This window comes from Colletotrichum godetiae (genome assembly GCF_030913485.1).
Source record: "Colletotrichum godetiae strain CBS 193.32 chromosome Unknown BDP55scaffold_38, whole genome shotgun sequence".
NCBI classification, from domain to species: Eukaryota; Fungi; Ascomycota; class Sordariomycetes; order Glomerellales; family Glomerellaceae; genus Colletotrichum; species Colletotrichum godetiae.
The window spans coordinates 249,506-271,625 of NW_026851286.1; the positions used below are offsets into that span (position 1 = coordinate 249,506).

Consider the following 22,120-nt stretch of genomic DNA (forward strand, 5'->3'; position numbering starts at 1 on the left):
ACGGTTGTCGCCCCTACTAGGATCTTCCTGAAAGACCACGGAGAGCAGGGGTCAGTGGCCGCCAGGGGTACACTCTATCCGACCAATTCATCCATCCGTCCACGCACACATGAAAGGGTGATGATGGAGGACTGCAGGACGAGCCTCGACGTTGCTCCCAATCCACGTTGCCATGCTGCTGATTGTTGTATGTGTGTGTGTGTACGGATTTTCGTATGTGTCCCTCCCATGCTTGCATGCCTCCCTCCCTCCATGTCTCCCTCCCGCACTTCACCTCTCCCATGCTTCCACTTCCACCTCCAGAGCCTTTTCTCAGACATAGCGGCTTGAGAGAACCCTTGTTCTGCGTGCTGCCGACCTGTCATTCTGCCGCGGTCCTTAGCGCATGTATTCGCTGCAACCCGATTCAAAACGCTGCTGTCGCATGCTTTGCGAAAAACTCTCTGTTTAGTCATTCGCATCCTTTAATTAGCTTCGCCCTCCCGGCTCACTTCAGCTCAGCTCAGCTTGGCTGTGTTTGTGTGTGTGCACAACATTCATCGGAGCAGGTGCTGCAGTAAACAAAAATAGCTACTTGCCATGCGCCATGTCGTGTTAGTAAGAGAGGAAAATCGCATTGAAGAAGAAAAGTGAAAAGAGTAGAGAGTCTCGATGCTTTTGCAAGTTCGGTTCCCGATATCCCTTCACACACACGAAGAGACTTCGCTTGCCAAAATTGCTGCACACCCTCTCTTTCGCTTTCTCGTCTCTTCTTCCGCCCATTCTTGCTTATTGTTGCAAGGCTCTCCCATCTTTGCATTCTGATGAGGGCTGCACGTTCCGTCTGACTCCCACGACTCGGGCGGGTGTGGGCTCTAGCTGCGGGCCAAACCGAAGCAGCAATTTGCACGAAGGGTCGCATTATACGGAGGCATCCATGCCGATGGTTCTCGGTGATTACAACTCTGTGTGTCGCGTTCCCTGTGATGCCTTCGTTGGACAGCCATGGCCGGGCCCAGCCTGACAGCGCCGATATGCTATTGTCCAAGTGTGGCTGTCCGACTCATGATGGTGAGCGTAAATCAGACTGCCTCGTACATTCCATCCCTTGGTTTCTCGAGCAGCTTTGGCGGGCGGCCGGCGACGACGACCCGGGCGTGTCACTCTTCTCCCTGCCGTGCTCCTCATTTCGGAGGGGGAATGGTGACAGCGATCCGTTGCCCATCACGCCTCCTCACGCCGCTGAGCCCGTGCCCCCTCGGTGAGCACCATGATATCCAGGCACTCCAGGTCGGTCATCCTGGCTGCTCCTTTTGCTTCTTCGGCTTGCTACTTCCCCTGCTCCGCTTCTAAATTTTCTTCCCAGCCGCCAGTCATGGACAGCTTGTCGGGTAAAAAAGGCGAGAGTAAGAACTCATCCGTATGTTCGCTTCGAGCCGCGCACCTCCCGTCGGCTTGTTTATGATATCGTCTGCAAAATCTTGATTTGCTTCTCCTATGCGGATTTGCTGCTATCAGGCCGAACACGAGGGCGGGCTGCGGAAATGGCCTATGTTGTCTGAGCCTTGGAATTGTCCCGTTGGACAAAACACCTTGAGAGGCGGCTAGATCCAGCATATTCGGTCAATAACCAATCCATGGCATGCAACCAGCCAACTCCTAGTCGTTGCTGAGGCTAGTGTGCGACCTATCCGTCGTGCCTCGCGATGAGCCACAGCATCTGATAATTCGTTCCCGTCCTGGGTCGGTGCTTGCAATACCATCCTGTGTACGAGGCCCACGTTTCTGCACCTTGCCAGAACCCATTCTTCGCGTCCTCTTCGGCCAATTTGCGGGCGGGAACCAAATCAATGGCTCTGTCAGATTCACTTAACCTGAAAATCCCGTTCTGTCACAGAACTGTGAGGTTCTCCGCGTCGTGGCGCACTCGGGAACGGGAACAAGACAACCGCTGTCAGGTAAACCAACTGTCCACAAAGGCGCAGTGCAATGTTGAACCTACAGGATCCAGAAACGTTTACCCGTGTGTCGTCATCATCGCGAAACACGGACTCAATATCTCGGGATCCAAAAGGAATTATTGACGGCCGCTCGGAACCCTCCTCCAAAGTTTTTCATAGCGGCCGCGGAAGGATGGCTGGACGGGTAGCCCTCAGTCAGAGGTACATGGGCGATACGGGACTTTACCAATGTTTCTTGGACGGGACGCAGCTGTGCACCAACATATCAACGGATGGCAACTGGCATGCGGTCCAAGATCCGCTTAGCCAAGACATTATTCAACTTGCTGAATCGCCAGAAAATTGACGGTACGCCCGTCTCGACGTGTGCCTTCTTGTCTCTTCTGACTAGATAGGCGACGGGTCTTCCGTTCCGGTGCCGGCCGGTTTAGAAGCGTGAGTCTGAGCATCTGCCTCAAGCGATGCGAGGATTTGCGTCAGTTCTCATATCCGCAAATCTCTAGTATCCGGAGAACCGGCTGCTCCTGTACGATTGACAGGGTGAGAGAGCGTGAAGTAAGGTAGGTAAGTAGCTCCCTGAGTGAGTGCACAGAGTAGGCCCAAAGATGCCGTTGATTGGGCGCACCATCTGAACTATTCGGGCTCGGCTTGTCTAGTCTTTGAAACTCAGTCGAAGATTCCGAATGTCAGTATCTTTTCTCCTTGGAACTGAGGCAATTCTCAGGGACGTAGGGTTCAAGACGGGATGAGCAGGGGTGCATTAGTGATGATCTTTTAACGGCGCGTCCTTGATCATGCTTCCGAGGCAAAAACAAGAATTCTCAACGTCCTCTCATGATGGAGGCGATCGCCAGGTGGGTAAAAGGCGAATTTAGGTCAGCGACCTTCCGTGTCTGTCACCTCCGAGCAGTAGGTGAGCATCGCGCCAGGAAGATCCGCGGCGGATTCCTCACTAGCCTTTTCCACCGCGAAGCCCCTCAGACGAAGATCAGTCCGCGGTAAGACTGTTTCATCTAACAACGATCGCCACGGCCTCTGTTCTCAATACGGCATGTAACAGACTTGCTGGTGAGCCACCAAACACTGACCGCTCACCCAAAGAAGACAAGCAGGAGACGGGCTTCAGTGGTTGCATGAAGCGAGCGGGTCGTTCCCGTCCGCTCGCGCAGCCCATGTCGTTGATGAGGCACGCCGCATACCAGTCTAGTCATTTGCAGACGCACCGATATTGTGAGTACCTGGCGATTGAACTTTTGACAAGCAATGATTCGCTTCCTATCGCTGATTGTCTTCTGATTGCATCTCTCCTGAAAAGACTTTACTCTGGTTGCTTCGGCGCTGTGATGTTCTATTGTCTTTGGTATAATCGAAACTGGTGCGGCGATGCATCGGTGGGCGTGGCATGGGCTGACCATAGTGGTGGAAAGTTTTGTCGCTAGAAACACGTTTCCCATCCTATCTAGAATTCGCGGCGATTGTGCGTGCAAACCAACGATCTCCCTGTCACAAATGATCATTGAGGAAGAAAGCGGCAGCGGCAGGGTTCCCAGTTTCCGTACAGAGTATCTGCAGTCACAAGTTCGCCAAGTGAATCGTTTGGTTGGCGATGGCCTACACGATCATCACCTCTGTCATTGCTAACAGCACGAAAACGACAGGTGAGCAAACATGTCGTTCAAGACGAACTTGGTTTGCTGGTTAACGAACAGTAGCCGCAAACAATCATGTTTCCACAGAAGGCAAGGTCCAACAACGTTCGTTGCCTTTGTTGTCTCTCGTTTCGGTTCCCATCTCGCGTAGCGTTGCGTCCCCATTGCTCGAAATAGGCGGACGAGACAACTTTCCCATCAATCAATCCGGAACCCTGCAGACGTCGCCTTTCTCTGTATGTATTCGTAGCTGCCATTGCGCTGCGGTCGTTTGTTCGCATACCCCTCGGCCCCGTCCATGTCGTTCAGCCAAGGCTTCCCTGTCTGACGGCGGATTCAGGGACCTTTGTTCGCCTCTAGGGCTCGGTGACAGGGGACCTGAGCGCTGTCCTTCTAGTGAACTGCTGCTGCATCGAAGCCTTCCAGAAGCTGTGGAAGCATGGAAGCATAAAGTAAAAGACACTTGGGAGCCCTGCATCAGCCCTCGCCTCCTCGGGAACTGGCTCAGTGCAGGAAACCCGCCGTTGGGGATGAGAATACCCTGGTAAAAAGGTGGGTGATAAGGGCCTCCTCCAGGATCCACCCAGAAAATCCACTCGGTCCTATGTACTGCGATACTTCACACCGTGTTGACTTGTCCCGGGGCTAATGATTGCACTGTATGTTTCAGGGATCCTCGCGGGATCGTTGCCCGGTCTGTTGTAGCTCTTAATACTGGGTTCTGGAGGCTGGTTGGCGCCGGGGCCCAAGACGCCTTGTCGATGGCCTCGAGGATAGATATCCGGGCATCTGGTTCTCGGGGGAGGATACCTTGCGGCCGAAAGCAAAAGGTTGATGGCTCGGTGGGTGTATGGAGTGGTCTGAGATAAATCAGCATTTACTGGGAAACAGGCCTGGTAAAGCAACTCGCGACTCGACGAGGTCCAACAGTACCTACCCATATCCGTATGAGGGTTCGCCATACATAGTAGGTGGAGGGACCTACCGCGGCAGGACGATATATGGCACACGTGTCCAGAGAAGGGCGGTACGTACTACCCGTTGCTCCCGTACTGCTCAAAGCAAGGTAATCAAAACTGTTGGCACCGCCGTTCCTGCATTAGCCCATTCGCCGGCTTGGGTCTGCTGGGGGAAATATGCGATGAAACAGGGGTAAAATTGTGACCCTCCTCGGTTGGATACCGAGGAACCGGTCGTCCATCATCAAGAAGCTCATGCTTCCGCCCCCTTTTCGGGAGACCAATTGCCGTCCAACGTGAGCCGATGGCTGCTGAACGCTCTCGTCTCGGAGACCGCCTCGATGCCTTCTAGATAAGTGGTTACAACCAGTGATGCTTTCCAATTCGTCGCGCGTGTGCGAATGACGCCCAGCGATGCTCGCGTACCGGTAGTCGTATGTGCAAACCCCGTTGCATTCGAGGGCAATCATGTGACTTCTGTGGCAAAGAGGGAACCTCGCCGGCTGGTCAAATGGTACCCTGAGGTCTGATGAGGTTGTACCCTGTCAAAGCCCAACCCGACCCAGCCCAACGGTGAGGACCTGCCACGCCCACCACTTCGGTTAGCTCCACCAAGCCGCCATGTGCAACGCGCCTCTGTCCACAATTCCGCATGCTGGGCCGGCGGATGAAGCCGTGATCCTTTGTGTCCACCTTTCGTGGCTTGCGATCCCACGACCGACCAGCGACAGACGCCGACTCAAGTTGACCAAGCCGGAGCGAAATTTAACGTCCAAGAACCTTGCAGACAAGGCTTTCATTGCCAGGCACTTGGGACCAACGGAAAATTGAAGGAAAACGGCCCTTTGGGCGACCCCAGCCATGCTGGTATGTCGACAGGGCTTGTGGGGAGCTCGAACTTCAGCGCTGAGTTGGGTTTTGGTTGGTGCCACGTTTGGTGAAGAGCCTGCCCCGGAGCCAGTTCCGACCAATTGCCCGCCGCGAGGATCTCTCTTCAACGGGGCCGGCGCCACGTACGTGCTATGGCCGCCGAGACTGAGCTGTCGGTGAAGGTTGCCCCTGATTTCTGTGAAAAAAAATATATTAAGAAGAAAAAAAACTATGCTGTGTTCAAGCTTCATAATGACCCGAAGGTCAAGGTGTCAAGATGGTGCAGGGGCCCTAGTCTTGTCGAGGGGGCACGGAGATCCCGTCTCGATCAGCCGGTGAAGAGCTCGTATACTAAGGGACACCGAGACCACAGTGGATATTGGTAGCGGATCAAGTTGACTGTTGGAAATTTGACCTCCAAATTCCTATGAGAGCTTTCTCGGTGAGCCAGATCGCAATCTAGCTCTGATCAAGCGAGGAGACAAAGCCAGAAGTGCTCAGAAAGCTCCTGCGCGCCGAATGTTGCGGCTGGGCCGGGCGGCGGTCTATGGCAGCAGCGCAAATTTGTCACAAATGACAGGCATCAATCGTTTCGTCGCCCACCGCAGATGTTGTTGAACTGACTGTCTTTTTCGTGGCGTGCTAGAGAGACGCAAAAGTCGACAACAGACGCGTCACATTATACCATCCACACTTCCAAAGGGTGCCCTGTATCCACCTCTGCGGTGCTGGATTCTAGCGAAGCCATGGAAGGGTTCCAGAAGCTTTCTGCTTGGGCAAACGGAAAGAGTTTGGAGCGACAGGTCATGACTCAGCCCTGTCGTTTGAGCCTGTTGCGAAGGTGGTTATCCGTGTCCGTCTACAGATACGGATAGCGTTGAGTAGCATTGGCTGCACAGACCAGCACGGCATTTTGGAAGTCTCGAACCGGCTGATTGCGACTGGTCCAAGTTGATGAGGATGTTCGGAGACGAACTCTATAGCGAGTCAGAGCGGGCACCTGCATGCTGCGGCCGGTAGCGAGTGAACGTTTCCTCGCGTGGCCAGTTCGGCCAATTGCATCGGCAACGTTGAGTATCCGTAGTGGTCTCCTCAAAGACATGCGGTGACAGGCTTGCATCCTCGACAATTCGGAGAGATCCATCATCCATTATCCATGATGGGGTTGCTCGTCTGGAGTGTCGAAGCCAGACGGTTTGAAGGGCTTAGGGTACAGCAATCAAAGTTCAACAACAAGCGACTTGCTTGCTTGAGTTAATTGCCAAGTGGGTGGTTGGTGCTAGCTGTATCCATACAGCCTGTGGGCTGTCACAAAGGTGCCGTTAAAACCTTGTCGGGGATGAGATGGGACGGAGGGATGGGGATAGACCTCGTGGCACCGGGGAAGGTGTTCCGTCAGGTGTGCGCGGGAGTCTGCCGGTGAGGGATCCATGATCCATCAGAAGAAGAGGTGCGTTGCGATGCGGTTTGGTGTGGAACAGTGGAACCAGAAGCAGCAGCTCGAGCTGTGACCATGACCATGTGGTGACAGCGTTGCAATGGTGATTGTCGTGTTGGCCCTTTGGGACCCTGGGCGGAAGCGTTTGCAATTTTAAAAATTTTCTCGTCTTTTTTGATGACAATAACCCGGGGATCCTCAAGCTCAGACGGCAGACCGAACTCTGGCAGCTGGGTGTGGTGGTGGTGGAGCCCTGGAACCGGCTCTCGTTTGCGTCACCCCCCGTCCCAAAATTGTTCGCTTGTTCTTCTGGAAAATAGGATCTGCGGTGTCACCCTGCTCGAGGCATATGGATCATGTTTGCGGGACCGAGAATATGTGTCTTCTGTTTGGGACAGATTGTCGCGTCTGCGTGGTCTGGGGAGGGTTTTGAGATGATGAGTTTTCGCAGATTTCCCTCTCATTGGGGTGCAAAGGGAAGTGAGGGCGGAAAGAGAGGGAAAGGGGGCAAGCTGTGAGCAACAAATGTGAGCGAACAGCAAACGGCATGTGAAGATTGATTGCTCTGGAGTACTCGCATGGATAAGGGAAGTAAGGAGTACCTTAATTATTCCGTCCACCGTACCTTACGGATACGGATATTCGATCGATCGAAGAGAGGTGTGAAGGTGTGACGGATGCCCGCCCACACCTTCCTCTAAGGTACCAGTTCACCGAGGGCAACAGCAGCGCACTTGGGTTCCTTCCGCATCTCTACCTACCTTACCAGGCTTACCTTTGGCTTGCGTCACCTCTATGCAAGCGAAGAAGAAGGTGCTACGTAACCGTTATTTGCCGGGCCGTGCCTACCTGCAGCCGCCGGTTGTTGTTGCTGCTGTCGTTGACCGGGACCTCAAGCTTTCCAAATGCCAGTTTTGTTGACTTCTATTTACCCAACAGAGAATGCACTCCTCGCGGCTTGACGTCGGAAGGAACCCACAATTGAGAATTAGAGGCTGGAATTGCGCACTTTCTTTTTAGAACCAAGGTCAAACATCTCGCTATCGTTGCCTCACCGAATTAAGGTAAGGTAAGAAGAGATTGCTCGGCATTCCCTGCATATTATAAGCACCTCGTCACCGAGGTGAGCCCGTGTACCGTGTACGAGAGGTATGGAGTATGGAACACACGCAAGGTGGAATCGGTCGATGGGACTCCTGTTCTCCACCACCAAGATCTGCTGAGAGTGTGCCGAGGATCAAAGACAAGTCTGACAGCTGCTTTCTTCTTCCATCGCTGAGCATACCCGATTCCCAAGCACTCTCTTCGATGGATGGGGAAAAGAAAGAAACGGGCTTGTCGTCATATCCCTCGGCTGTGAGTCCACATACGAGCTCGTCGCCGGCCGGCTCAATCTGACCTTTCCCCCGTCACTGGTGGCGATGGTACCCACCTCGGTGAGAGCCGTCAACCGCCCAGTTGACATATCGTAGTGTGAGCTTTCGGGTTATCTCAACGTCAATTGACCGATTTAGGGATGAAGGAAGCATTTGCGAACTCCTATTAATATTAATACAGTATTCATCTAAGTGACCTCTTCTAGATAAATGTCAGCTTCGAGTTGATCTACAAGTTTGTCGTTTTTGAATGTCTCGTTTCTCTTGTGATATACCTAAAGTACCGAATCGTGCGGATCAGAGCATTCAGCTCTCACAGACTGAAAGACTTTGGAAGACATATCTGTCAGACATATGAGCCGGCTAGAGGGTTTGAAGACAATCTGACATCTGCTCCGGCTGATTTCTATCCACAATGTTTTCAGAATGCGTCATTTTGAGCAGTCCGACAACCCAGAAGCCAGTTAAAGCCTCTGGGCCCTAGTTGGACGTGAAGGTACACTTACGGCATGGAAGAACCGGAACTGTCAGGCATCTGTTGTAGTGATATATGTAGCCATACTTCAAGCAGCCGAGTGGAAACGCTATCGAAGTAGTCTCATCTACGAGTATCTGGTTCTGCTGATCACTTCGTATATACATCGTACACGTCTCGATGTATACGTCTACAAACGTCCCGTTGTAGACTCGAGCTAAGATTTTATATGAGGTGATTCAAGGAACAGATTCAACAGATACTCACCATTTCACGGTTCATCTTGCATACTAATGGATTCGTCACAGTACATGAGAGTTTCGGGTGCCCATCTCCAGATGTCCCAAACAGGATATTGCTATACATGAGGCATCGAGCCATTGCAGTGATTGATTGACTGCAATGTTAAAGGCCTATTGCCTCACGTCGGCTGTTTAAAACTACTATGGGTACTGAAATCTTTGCCATTCATACGTCCATCCTGATGACGAAATTTAGTCCATAGAAGAAGCGCTGCCTTGGTATCACGATCTAGTCGAAGGACATATCCTCCTTAACAAAAAGCTGTGTAGGTTAAGAATCTATCTATTCCTGGCAAGTACTATAGGTTGTACGGCATTCATATTACATGTAAGGAGGAAAGGCCTTGCAGGTTTGTCAGTGAGATTCGATCTTGAGGACAACCCACTGCAAAATGCTGGCCAGAGATGCAAACCCGCTGTAGACACTAGTAGCCAACAACTGCGGTAGAGGGTAGAATTTTTGCGACGGCGACTAAATGAAACTAACATCTAGCAAGTTGCTGTGACTGAAAGCGGTAAGAAGATGATTGACGTTTCAAATCAAGAGTGGAAAGCTCTTCTTTAGAGACCGCCTACAATATTGAATGATAACTTGTATAACTTCAACCACAACTCGAGTTGGGCAGGAGTTTTCTTTGATACTGGACAGAGGAACGCCTTTGAAGCTCTCTCGTCTATCCTCCATCTTGCGTTGGGTGTTGGTTCCTCGTTATCACTCTTTATACTCTCCATCCGACGAAGGAAGACGCAGTCCCTCAAGAAAACCACCATGTAAAGCAGCATCGATCAATAGCATTAATTCATCTGCAACTTCATTGTTCAGCCTACTGGATACATTTACTCGATGTTTGTCCTGACTAAATCCGCAATACGGCAATGTTCATTCCATGATATGTGTCCGAAAGTCGTGTCAATCAATACCTTGAGGATTGGATGAGAACTCCGCCGACATCCTTTCTCATTCTGTTCTACGCCTTGATTGAACATCCATAACTCAATCTCAACGAGGGATCATACCATATAGATCCAAGAGAGTCATCAGGATTATTCATTGGCAAAGAGCAGACTGCTCACAAAGACCGTCTCCCTTCCCTAAATGGGATTGCCCCCCCCTGTCCTAGTATAACTTCAGTCGTGATGATGATAGCAGCGGCGAGTCCATGGATCCTCCATGGTTCATTTTCGTCCAAACTGAACTTGTGTTCCTTCACTTCGTCTTCATAACATCTACGAACCTTTCCTTGGACCGCTCCGATGTCAAAACTGTTGAGAACCTCGACAGATGTTCTGAATGATGGAGCTCAGGGTCAAATAGTTTCGAGCCTGCTTCCTGCTGTCAATATCCTTCGAGTCTCACACTTCTTTCACTACAGATAGCTGAATCCCAACTCTTCTAGACTAGGGTGTTTGTGGCTGGTCCACCTCTCCGCTGGATGGATTGATGAGGCGTGCAAGCGCCTGATTATCACGCTACAAAGACTCTGCAGAATTAAAAGCTCTCTTTCAAGCTTTGAAATCAATACGTGAAGTAATGACAGCCTTGGATGCCGACGGTTTGATAGTTTTAATACAGGCTGATTTTTATCTCGCTAGCTTCTCCGTTGCCATAAGCCAGTTGGCAGATACTCTGTTCATGCTGCTGACGGAGGGTTTATCGAGAATGTGAAACAAACTAAGCACACATACCATGGACTGTCTTCGTGACCAGTTTGAAGTAATCTCCCTGGTATGCTTAACTTTATCTTCTAGGACGTGGCTACTACTAGGTAAGGTAGCTACCTCGCCCAAGGCTATCTGTTGACTCCCTTGGACAATCATGAGGTGATGCCACCTACTTGAGCAAACGATCAAAAAGCATCACAAGAAGGAACGATAACCATACAAGACCTGCCGTATCTAGAAAATCAACTCATACGTATCAGCGCGCCTCTCGCTTTGCTGCTGGTGTGTCTTAATATCATGAGGCATTTGCGAGAAGTGAATAATGAGAATTGGCATCCTATGCCTGTGCTTCGATGAAGAATACGCAAACTTGTAGGCTCAACACCCCGATGAACATTCATGCATGCCGCTCATTCAAATAGATGCCGTTTGCTGAAATTCCGAAAGTGTCCCTATCTAATTATGCCTAGCAGTTTATGAATATGTGAACAAGAGCTTTAGTGAGAATGCCCCAGCTCGAACAGGAAGAGATCAAATGGCGTTGACCTGCACCTAGTGGCGAGTCCAGCACGCCATATCGATTGTCATCATGACTTGGCCTAGTTAGTCTTTTTGCCATGTCTGAGCTTGAGGCATGGCCTCTCATTGTCAGTGGCCTCGGCTGCTTCAAAGGTCAGATCATCTCCATGTCGGACACTCATAACTAGCTAGCTCAAGTGACCTGCACTAGTTTGCTATAGATCTTGGTATTGATTTCGTATCCGGCGCATCTTTTGTGGAGATGGCGCCCAAAGAGACGGTAACAGACACTGCCCGACTTCCGGAGCTGCAATCTGCATTGATCGTCACAAAGGTTGACCGAAGGGATGGCCAAAGTTGCTGTTGTTAGAAGCATAGTAGCATAGGTAGTCGCGACAAGAAGTGGTCACCTCTTCAGGCGAATGAAAGACAACTGGAGCCGCGCTCAACCACTTGGCACGTGGCTCGGGGAAGTCTGTCAGAATGGAACCCTCCTTGCATTGACTTTGGGGTCTTCAAGATTTGGCGACCCGAGGCTCTGGTTCGGAGGATGGTGGTACCGAGGAGGTTACTTAGAGGTAACCACTTTGACGCCGACGAATGGTAGCCTTCAATGATATGTCTATCGCTTATGAGTCGATTTGGCGTTTCTCAACGTTATCCGTCCAAATTGTAGTAAAGAACGAATGCGTGGGATAGAATGGGACTAAGAAACTAGATGAATACGAGAGAACTACGCACCAAGCGTAGACAGTACAAGCGACGTCGGAAGTAACTAGCCTCAAGCTGCAGCAATAGGCTCATTACGAAGACATAGTTCAGTCTATGGAAGGGTCTGGCCGGGTTCCTGTGAAGTCGCGTGTCGAAGAAGTCGACTATGGCTTGCATGTCTTTGAGGATTCGGATATGCTCCTCTAAGATTCGGTATAAGACGTTTTACCAGCTGCAATGTTGACAGCCCCACGTGCCACATTCTGACTTTTGATTCTGCAGTCCGGGGTGGCCATGCCATGGTCCCAGGAGGTTGGCGGATGTGTGTGTATGTGTGTGGCTTGCTTTAGGCCCAAATTGGTTCCCGGGGTGGTGTGGACGATGCGTGCCAATCAGGGACGTTTGCGCAAATGGCATTTGTTTAGTTTCATTTGATCTTTCTCGGGAGCCATTGCGAGCTGTTCGTTTAGACTTTTTTATATTGATATGACCATGGGGGTATACTGTCTCTGGAAAACAGACGGACGGTGATGAAAGAGAGCAATTGTAGGTAGTCATATCTGTGATCACTCCTCTCTCACCTGAATGTTTCCATCTTCGATTGCCTCACTCTTAGTGGTACGATGGACTACAATGGATCACAATGGCAGCGAGGAGTATGGACTGATGGAGGACTCAGAGGTGAAGGGAGAGAGCAGAGGCAGCCTATGTGCCTGGGTGGTACTCTGTAATATCGTAGGTGCTACCCTGACCTTGCCGGGCAACTCGTGATGGAGTACTAGTGACGGAGCGTTGGTGACGGAGTGTTGGTGCAGCTGCAGCATCGGCCAGAAAAAGCTTGACTTTGGAGAGGAGAAGTTGAATATCGAGTGGCGCAGAGCGGGGAAGCAGGGAAAACATCTGGGGAAGTGGCACTAAAACCCCGCACCTCAATTTCCCCGGCAAACTTGAACCGTTCGCAGCACCGGCACCAGCACCACTGTACCTTTTGAGACCAGGAAGCCATCTGCACCGTAGAGTGGTCCGTAGAGTGAGGGCTGCAGAATACCCAACGCCTCTTAGAAGCATAGGTAGCCCTGCTGCGTGCACTCGGGACATCGGGATAATGCGCACGCGCACCAATGAAACACGCATAAACGCCTTCCCGGCACCGAGCCGTCCCCTGTTTCTCCATTCTCCCCCAAATCCTCTCCCCAACCCCCGGCATCTCTCTCTGCGCCTCTCCCCCAAGTTTCCCAACTTCCCAACGTCGTCATCGCGTCCGGTCCGGCAAGCAAACCCCGGACTTTGTCTTCTGTTCCTCATTGCTGTTGGAAGACCAATCCAACCCACCAATCCCAGAAGGAACTTTTGGCCTATTGTCCTTACCCGGCCCTGTTCCTGAAGGCTACCCAAGCATCCAAGGCAGCCAACCACGCGCCAATTGTACCCCGCTCGTCCCATTGGAGAGGGTATCATCGGGGCCATTCTCAACCTCATCGTTGGGCAGCCTCGCCCTGCCTTGCTTGCTTGTCCAGAGCTGGCTCCCCTGCACCGCACTTCATGAGCAATTGGATTACCTAGCACACCTAGCTAGCTACCTTACACGGATACGCCTACCTTGGGACTTGCTCCGCACGCTCATACCCCGGCTTCCTGCATCTCGGCTCGCCCAAAGTTACTTGCCATTGACCGCGAAGGAAAAGCTTTCTCACGCTACGACTAGCTAGCTAGTCAGTCATTAGCTCGCTCCAGCTTGTTTTTGTTTGTCCTCGTCTTCTTACCGGGGGCCAACACCACCTAAGCACCAAGCACCGGACAAGCGAAAGGATTCCACCACATGTTCGTCTAGACGCTCCAGTAACATCATGTCGTCGCATCCAATCCGTTGATCGGCCCTTGCTACTGCTTCTTTCTGCCCTCGCCTTTCTCTTCTTCCCACGCGTCCGGAATACGGTGTACCTCTCCCCGACCCGTCATCCCCCTCCCCAGAGTAGAGTGGAGCTGGTTCTCTGCACTCTGCGGCCCTGCTCTGGAGTCTGCCCTCCTCGAGCTGCATAACGTAGCTTCGTTGGTCCGATGATCAGAATCGTCCCATTCTTACTGCCATGTGCAAGTCTCTCCGCTCCTCCCGCACGAGGGGAGCACCATTGGGATATAAGCTCCCGCTTCATCCCACCTTCCCCTCTCACAGGCTGTGCTGTCCGTCCTCCCGTCATCATCCTCTGTTCTGGCCCGCGGTCCTCTGTGCTTCAATCCTTTGTTACCTTGCCTGGCACACCTACACGATGCGCTCAACACTTCTTCCCGTCGCCGTCGGAGCTTTGCTCGCTCCGGCCACCTCTCTGGCCCAGTTCGTTGGCGGATCCGGTGGTAACACCACGGCTCCCTCGTCACTGGGTCCCGACAAGGATGGCAAATACTGGATCTCCAGCGAGCACATCAAGGCCGCCTTCATTCCCTACGGTGCCTCCGTCTCCGACTTCATCATCAACGACAAGTACGGCATCCCCCGCGACATTGTTGCTGGCTGGGACAACGCCACCTACTACGAGACGGATCGCCAGCACCCCCATTTCGGCGGTGTCCCTGGTCGCTACGCGAACCGTATCAAGAACGGCACCTTTGAGATCGACGGCGAGAAATACCAGATCGACCTCAACGACAACAATGGCCTCGACACCCTTCACGGAGGCTCTGACGGCTGGGACTGGCGCAACTTCACCATTGTCTCCCACACCAACAACAGCATCACCTTCTCCTTCACCGATCCTGACGGAAAGGAGGGTTTCCCCGGCGAAGTTGTGTCGCTGATCACCTATACCCTAAACGGCTGGAATTGGGATTTCAAGATGATCGCTGTCCCGACCACCAAGAAGACGCCCATCATGCTCAGCTCTCACACCTACTGGAACCTCGACGGCTTCTCCAACAACGAGACCAGCTTGGCTCTCAACCACACCCTTCACATGCCGTACAATGGCCAGAGAGTGGGCGTTGACAACATCCTCATTCCCACCGGCGAGATCCTCGCCAACGAGAAGGGCTCCGTCAACGACTTCTGGAGCGCGCCCAAGCAGATTGGTGCCGACTTCTCCAGCCCTGATCTCAAGAACAACTGCGGTTTCAACTGCACTGGCTATGGTAAGTTCCGATCAGTTTCCACCGCGCACCGCAACCAAAGCTTACCATGACACAGACAACTGCTGGATCGTCAACCGCAACGACCTGGGTCCCTACAACTGGCGTACTGAGGGCTACGTCGCCCGCATGCAGTCCGAGTGGTCCGGTATCCAGCTCGAGGTCTTCACGGACCAGGACGCCTTCCAGATGTACAGCTGCAGCCAGCAGAACGGCTCCGTGGCCCTCAAGAAGAACCAGGGTCTCTTTGACAACGAAAAGTTCCCCCGCATCATCCCCAAGTACGGCTGCGTCGTGCTCGAGGTCCAGGACTGGATCGACGGCATCAACAACCCTGCCTGGGGCCGCACCAAGAAGCAGATCTACGAGCCCGGCGGTGACCCGTACGTTCTCCAGGCCAGCTACCGCTTCAGCATCAACTCTACTTCCAGTTCGTAGGAGAACTGTTGAGTGAGTTTGGGTTTGCTAGTGGCGAGGTGCTGGTAAAGAGGAGGGAATGCGTGAAGAAAGCAAGATGTTTCTATTCACCTTCACATATTTAATGATACCATGAAGAGGGATATTTAGCATGAATGGCGGAGCATCCGTCTGGATTAATGAACTTTGTCGTAATCTGCCTGACCGACCCCATATTGTCTGTGATGCTTAGCAGCAGGTCTTCCTATACCTCAGTGACCTTGTGCATTACCACGAGACTGAATGTTATTCTTCATACCGCTGGCAAATTAAGATTACTAACCAGACCAATCATCAATACCACTCGTCACCTCCATACTCCCCATCCAGCTTCCCCTCCCCCTCCAACAGCCCCAACTTCTCTCTAACCCTTGCGACCATGGCTTTGCCGTACTCGGGCCCCGGAGGCGGCGCGGCTTTACTCCCGTCATGCCTAAGCCACGGGATCTTCCTCGACGCAGTCCCTTGCTCAGCGACGGCTTTCTGGAGCATCTTTATCGCCTCCTCGTCGAATGCGCCGCCTAGGACCACGGCGCACGGGGAGGAGGCGTAGTTCCCGCTGCCGATTGTGCTCGTGTCCGGGTGCTGCGGTGGCGGTGTGGTGGTTTTGGACGTCAAAAGGGCTGGAATGATGACGGCTCCGGAGGCGGAAGATGTGATGAAGTGGATGACTGTTTTTTGGGGGGGTTTGTGAGCTCACTTTCTTCAAGACTCTCATCACATCGGTCTCTCATAACGCGGTCTTTCTTTACATCTGCCCAATTCCGGCTTTGGAATGCGTGTGTGGTTGAGACGTTGAAACTAGGGCCACGAGGGGGGCAGTCTTGGAGAACTCACCTTCATAATCCGGCTTAGGCCCTCAATCACCCCGCGACCAATCTCTTCTGTCTTACCGCATAGAATGATTGGTATCGGACCCGAGGATTCCCCGGGCTCATGTCCAGCTGTTTTGGGCACGTTCTTGTTGTCAAGCATCTCGCGCAAGGAAGAGGGCTGCTGACGCCGCTCTTCGTCTGATTGGTTTAGGGCGTCTTGTTTCGCCTTGTGAGACCAGAGCTGCATAGTTGCGGGAAAGAAAGAAGAAGAAAGTCGGTTTTCTGGAATGGGGTATAGAAGATTTGGGGGTGTGTGGGTGAATGAGAGCGGCTTAGAGATGTGGTCTCAGGTTTATTGGAGGCTTGAATTGATGTGTGAGGTTTTGCTTCTCGTGGTTATGTTGTCTCACGTCAGACTTTGGGGTAGGTACTTTTGGTTGTCTGATGCCTAGTTGACCGTCGGATCCGGATCCGGGGGCTAGTGAACGCCGACGTCATTTGGCGAGTAGTGTCCTTTTGGACGGAAGTTTAGACAAGGAAAGAATTCGAGATGGTCCATGCTATCGTGATAATAATTCATCACTGAGGTATTTTGCCGTTGGATGTAAGATGACTTTGCGACGACCCAATTTCCACGTCTCAATCACGGTTCTGGAGCTCATTGTTTGCAATTGAATGACTGAGTATCAATGTCATGAACACTCAATGACATATATGCATTGGACAATTTTGTGTCTTTTGTAATGATTATGTACTTTAATTGTCTTGATATCGTGAAAAAGAGAGTGAACTGATACGCTAGCAGACTTTTGCATCAAAGTGGATAGAAGCTTCAACTGCCGCACCATCACGGACCATAAAGTGTTTCCTATATACCACGGGCTCAATGATGGGTTCAGTTGGCAAGGCCGTTCTGTGCAAGGAAGTCTTGGATCTTGCTCGTAACCTCGACGTGAGAGTAGCTCTATAACAATGAGTATTAGCAACGTCCTTGAAGTTATATCTCACACAAAGGAGTATGACTCACGAATGCCAAACCATGTCCAGCGTCAGGAACAACGTAAGCCTCGAAAGTGCTTGCGTTGTTGATCAGCGGCGCAACGCCAGCCGGGATCGAGGGCAGCTTGGGGTTGCCGGTTGCAAGGCAATCACCACCGCAGAAGGGAACGTCGCGTTCTGTGAAACCATCCAATCGTCAGCTTACAATACCCTCCCATATCAAACCTGGGTATATCCAGCAATGCTGAGAAACTTACCACCCGTAATAACGAGCACAGGCTTCATGAACCCGCTCGTCGTGCCCGCCTCGCCACCAATCGTAAGCAGCTCGCCCACAGTCACCGGCTTGCCCGTCTTATACGCCGCCGTCAAGATGGCAGGATCAAAGTTATCCGGCGCGAAGAAGTTGATATGCGCACCGCCCTCGTACGCAGGCGCCAAATACCCATCAACGTAGTCCGCCAGCGCGGGGACCTGGTTCGCCTGAATAAACGCGCCGCCCAGCAAGAAATCCGGGAGGAATGTGGCGTTGGCGGAGAATCCCGTCAACACGAGACCGTCCGAGGCGTCTGGGTACATGGCGGACAGCGCGTACGAGTGCACGGAGCCGAACGAGTGGCCTACGTGGACGTATTTTGAAAAAGTGCAGGGCACGCCCGGGACAGCGCCGGCGCGGAGCTTGTCGGTGAGGGCTTTGAGGGCGGCGAGCTCGAGGAAGCCCTGGATCTCGTTGACAGGTTCGCCACGGGAGGACTGGGCGATGCCGAGGCGGTCCCAGGCGAAGGTGGAGTAGCCGTAGTCGTCGACGGCGGGGCCGACGTAGCTGTAGTTGTAGTTATTGGCGGGGAAATCCCAGTAGCTCCTGTCGAAGCCGATGCCGTGGGTGAGAATCTGGAGGACGGCGCCTGGGCCCGAGTCTGGTTGGCAGTAGGTTGAGGCGAGGTGGTATGTGCCTCCGACGGTGGCGTACTGGATGAACATGGGATGTCAGTCGTTGTTCAATGTATTTGGCAGTTTTTGACTTGTGGATGATGGGAGTCCTTACATCTGTGAGATGGGTTGCGGAAAAGTTGTTGCTCTGCTGTGCTAGACCTAGCATGATATTCGTGACATCAAGGTTTGTCTTTGGTGTTGAGACATTGAAGACCCCGTTCCGTGATGTGATTGAGACTTCGACTGTGAGATTTTGACACACTCGGGCCGCAGCAAGGGCTGCAAAAGCAACCGGGAGGGTTGCTGAAATTAGGTTGACCATGTTGACGTTTGAGATTTGAACGTTGAGAGGCTCTGTATGTGAGGGCGTCTAAGATCGGGTTGTCTTGGATCATGTCTAACAGCAAACGATGTGGACCAAGCCAGGCTGTTATACTTATACGAAATAACCAGACGCCATCATCTTTCCGACACCGCAACGGGGGTCGTGATTATACGGGTGGGAAATCCTCATTTGCTCGCCCGCATGCCCGCCCACCCGGCAAGGTAGCCTCAACCATGACCAGCGCCCATTCATCCACCTGGCACCTGCAGCCCATGATGTCAGCAAAGTAATTGTAATTCATACAGTCTAGAAACTCACTAGCGAGCCGTCCACGCATCAGAAAGTGGCGTTCAGAGCACGCATAGCCGCCCAAGCAAAGCCAACTAAACCAAGCATAAGTAAGCCTACCGAAGCGAGTTTGCGCGAGACCACCCCCGATCTTTCCAGTCTTTTCTTTGGGACCTTCCGGGGCTAGTCCGGCATGCGGAACTAAGGAAAGAGACGCAATGGAATAGCGTGGATTGTGATGTGTAAATGTACCTCCCCCGACGGTTGCTCATCCCAACGCCGGCGCAACGGAGTTCGTTGCATCCCAGGGCCGGAGCCCAGTCCGGCTCACCGCTAGGCCCCATGCAACGTTTCCGAAAGGGTAGTAGAGCAAGGTCCAAAAGAGACCTGCAGTCAATAAGGGCTTGGATTGCCCCCCAATCATGTTTGCCGCCGATCTCAATTGAGTTGTTGGAGTGTGAAAGAAGAGCCCCAGTCCCGACTCCCAACTCGTTCTAGGTTCGTCTTAGCGGCAGCCCCAACCGAACGCCATCGATGTCAAGACATTGCGATCCCCCGCCCCGTATTTGCCGGTCCTATTCTCCACATGAGCTTACGCCAGTTCGAACCAAACAACACAAACAATTGCCAATGGGGACGAGGACGAGAGAAAGGAGCAGAAGCTTATGCAGAAGCTTCAGTCATCAGTCTTTTTCGCCCGGGGTGTCGTTTTCTCGAGGTTGGAGAGTATTTGTCAGTCACGACAGACTACTGTTGGAATCAAATAGTGTAATGTATGTCTGATGCCCACCATCCACGTTTGCCATCCACCGCCTATGCCCCCCCCTTCCAGCCTCCTCCCCTCTCTCCATCTCGGTCAAAGGAAAACGATGATAAGCGCTCATGGTGTGCCATGCAAGCAACTGTAGGTAGGTAGGTAGGTAGGTATTTGGAAAACCCATAGTGCCGAATTTTCCGCCACGGCGCCACCACCGAGCGATCTAGCTTCTTGGAGCGGGAACGGCTGCTAAGGAGGATGGCACATCCGGGGTACCAAGGCAGATTCGAAATCCTATCATCGAAATGGAATACCTACCTTGGGTCGATAAGATGTGACAGCCCATCACCGTGACGTGATGACATTGAAGAAAGGTGACGAGTCTAGACACTTTCTCTCACAACCACAATCTTTTATCAGGGGCCATGGCTGATTCAGCGGACGGCTCGGATACAATCTCACAAGTGAGGTCGCCGCTTGCGTACACGTCGACGAATAAGAGTCTGGTGTGCCATCCGAGAGAAGCCCGAGACATGCATCGTTCGCGTACCGTGATGGGCTGCCAGCAGTCGCTTACTCATAATATTCTCTCACTCACTTATCTCCCTCTCTGGGAAGGTTAGCCCGTGAAAACCCTGATGTACTGGCAAACGATTTGTATTTGACGACTTTTCACTAAGTCTCCCGTTTGAAGACGAGAGGCTCTGAGCGAACGTATCTCGCTGCCTGTCTCCGAAGCCAATATGGAAAGGAGTCCTTCCATCCTTTCTCCTGGATATGTAGGCTGGGTCGTTTGGCATCTTCGTGGCCCCAACTGCTTTGGCCCGTTTTTCACCCCCTGAAAGATACTGCTAGATATGCAGACCGACCGCCCTTTCCGATCCATGCTGTCTGCGTAACGCCATGCTAATAAAAATACACAACTTCTTTTGCCTTGGAGTCTTCGGTGCCCTTCTTCTATTTGGGCTCCGATGTGTCCAGCTTATCGTAAGCCGCCTGCATGGCCCTCAGTTCGATTTCGTCACCCTCCAGGGCTGCCACCCAATCTCGTACTTGAATATTTTTGCCCTTTTCCTTATCCTCGCGCCAGTTCCCAAGTCGTGCGCGGCCCTCGACGGTAAGCGCGTGGTTGGCGGGAGCAGGAGGACCCGAAGCAGCTGCGGCACCCGCCTTTCCGGGCGTGCCAAGTCTCGGCGTGCTGGCTCCACTGCCGCCTGTCATCCAAGAGTATGACTTGCCACCTTTCTTCTTTCCGAAAAGCGATCCTGTCTTGGGCATGCCGACAAACATGCTACTCGTGATGTTCTGATTTGCATGGCTGCTAGCCTCTGCCTTCTTCACAGCATCAAGTTTCTTCTGTTCCTTCTTCGAGATGGCCTTCTCCGAATCAGGTGCCGAGCCGCCAGGAGTCCCAGGCGCGACGGAACCGGCACGAGATGGCGTCGATGCGACCTCTGCGGTCCCGTCCTTTCGGGCGTTGCGCTTCCGTAGTCGTCTCTCCTCCCAGTCTCTCTCAGCCTTGCCTACTTCGCGGACTGTGTGACTCATGGTATTCGTAGCAGCGATCTTCTGAACCTTGCTTGCCTGGCTGGAACTAGAATCTTCGAGAGGGCCTGAGTAAGAGTCAGCATGTTACATTTAAACAGGAAACACGTATACGAACGTTTCTGGGCGCTGGGGCGAGGACTGGCGCCGTTTTCAGTCGCACTCTGCTGTGTTCCATCTTCTGTTTGAGTCTCCGGTGCGCTTTTGAGCGGTGCCGCAGCCACTTGCCATTCCTCTGGGACTTCACCATGGGACGAAGTCTGACGATTTTTCGCAATCCGGTGAGAATCCTCTATGAGCGTTCTGAGCCGCTGTTTAGTAGCCAGCGACAACAGTGCCAACTGGTCGACCAAGAAAGCCTCTTGAGGTATCCAGGTTCCTGTCGTTGTCACCATAGTAGAGTCTGGTCCTTTCTTGGTGGTTGCCGTCACAGTAGGCGTGGGAAACTCCTCAGGCAGACGCATCCGCCCCATAGGCTGGTTGCTATTCTTAACCTCCAGGTTGAGCAACAGGCCTTGATCTCTCGCAAACTTCTCTGCTTTTCGGTAGACAACGGGAACTTGCAAGAAAGCGTTGTTCAACTCCATGGTCCTGGTCTGAGCCAGGCGCTTTGCGGATTCCTGCCATGCTTTCTCCGCCGCCTGTGCTACCAACTGGTTTTGAGTATCGGTGCCGGCAGGCTGAGCAGGCTGATTCGCAGGGCCCGCGCCGTAGAAGCTTCCCTTGTTGCCTTGAGGGTAAGGAGCGAAGCCGGTTCTCGATTCCGGAACGTACAGTTCGGACAGAAACTGCTCTTCAGCTCGTAGATCGATGCCCGTGCCTGCCAGCGAATCCGTGACGTCGTACTCGTACTCTTTCTGTGGTCGATCGGGAGGTCTTGAGGGCGGACCCATCGCGCCGGGAGTCGAAGGCTGTTGCATGATGGGCGTGCCAGGTGTGTTATTGGTGCCGAGGGCCAGAGTTGCTGTGGTGTATTGCGGT

At 52.6% G+C, this 22,120-nt stretch overlaps 5 protein-coding genes across 5 annotated transcripts; 2 read left to right on the plus strand and 3 right to left on the minus strand.

Moving 5' to 3' along the window:
• Positions 1-1,093: 1,093 nt before the first annotated feature.
• BDP55DRAFT_673157 (uncharacterized protein) lies at positions 1,094-1,528 on the plus strand. The gene has a single exon (XM_060575579.1). It carries the CDS (start codon positions 1,250-1,252, stop codon positions 1,442-1,444), a length of 195 nt encoding a protein of 64 aa, XP_060426451.1. The 5' UTR covers positions 1,094-1,249; the 3' UTR covers positions 1,445-1,528.
• A 12,640-nt stretch (positions 1,529-14,168) lies between these two features.
• Positions 14,169-15,459, plus strand: BDP55DRAFT_731443 (aldose 1-epimerase; the record flags this gene model as incomplete). The annotated part of the gene is made up of 2 exons (XM_060579817.1): positions 14,169-15,024; positions 15,080-15,459. 2 exons carry the CDS (start codon positions 14,169-14,171, stop codon positions 15,457-15,459), a joined length of 1,236 nt encoding a protein of 411 aa, XP_060426452.1.
• Positions 15,460-15,771: 312 nt separating this feature from the next.
• BDP55DRAFT_731444 (uncharacterized protein) lies at positions 15,772-16,539 on the minus strand (the record flags this gene model as incomplete). The annotated part of the gene is made up of 3 exons (XM_060579818.1): positions 15,772-16,148; positions 16,230-16,245; positions 16,315-16,539. 3 exons carry the CDS (start codon positions 16,537-16,539, stop codon positions 15,772-15,774), a joined length of 618 nt encoding a protein of 205 aa, XP_060426453.1.
• Positions 16,540-16,863: 324 nt separating this feature from the next.
• Positions 16,864-18,907, minus strand: BDP55DRAFT_251050 (Alpha/Beta hydrolase protein). The gene is made up of 5 exons (XM_060566274.1): positions 18,868-18,907; positions 18,337-18,812; positions 17,549-18,260; positions 17,320-17,468; positions 16,864-17,256 (listed from the first exon to the last, which is right to left on the minus strand). The coding sequence occupies exons 2-5, from the start codon at positions 18,544-18,546 to the stop codon at positions 17,188-17,190; spliced, it is 1,140 nt and encodes a 379-aa protein (XP_060426454.1). The 5' UTR covers positions 18,547-18,812; positions 18,868-18,907; the 3' UTR covers positions 16,864-17,187.
• A 1,644-nt stretch (positions 18,908-20,551) lies between these two features.
• Positions 20,552-22,032, minus strand: BDP55DRAFT_558522 (uncharacterized protein; the record flags this gene model as incomplete). The annotated part of the gene is made up of 2 exons (XM_060569811.1): positions 20,552-21,207; positions 21,258-22,032. 2 exons carry the CDS (start codon positions 22,030-22,032, stop codon positions 20,552-20,554), a joined length of 1,431 nt encoding a protein of 476 aa, XP_060426455.1.
• Positions 22,033-22,120: the final 88 nt, after the last annotated feature.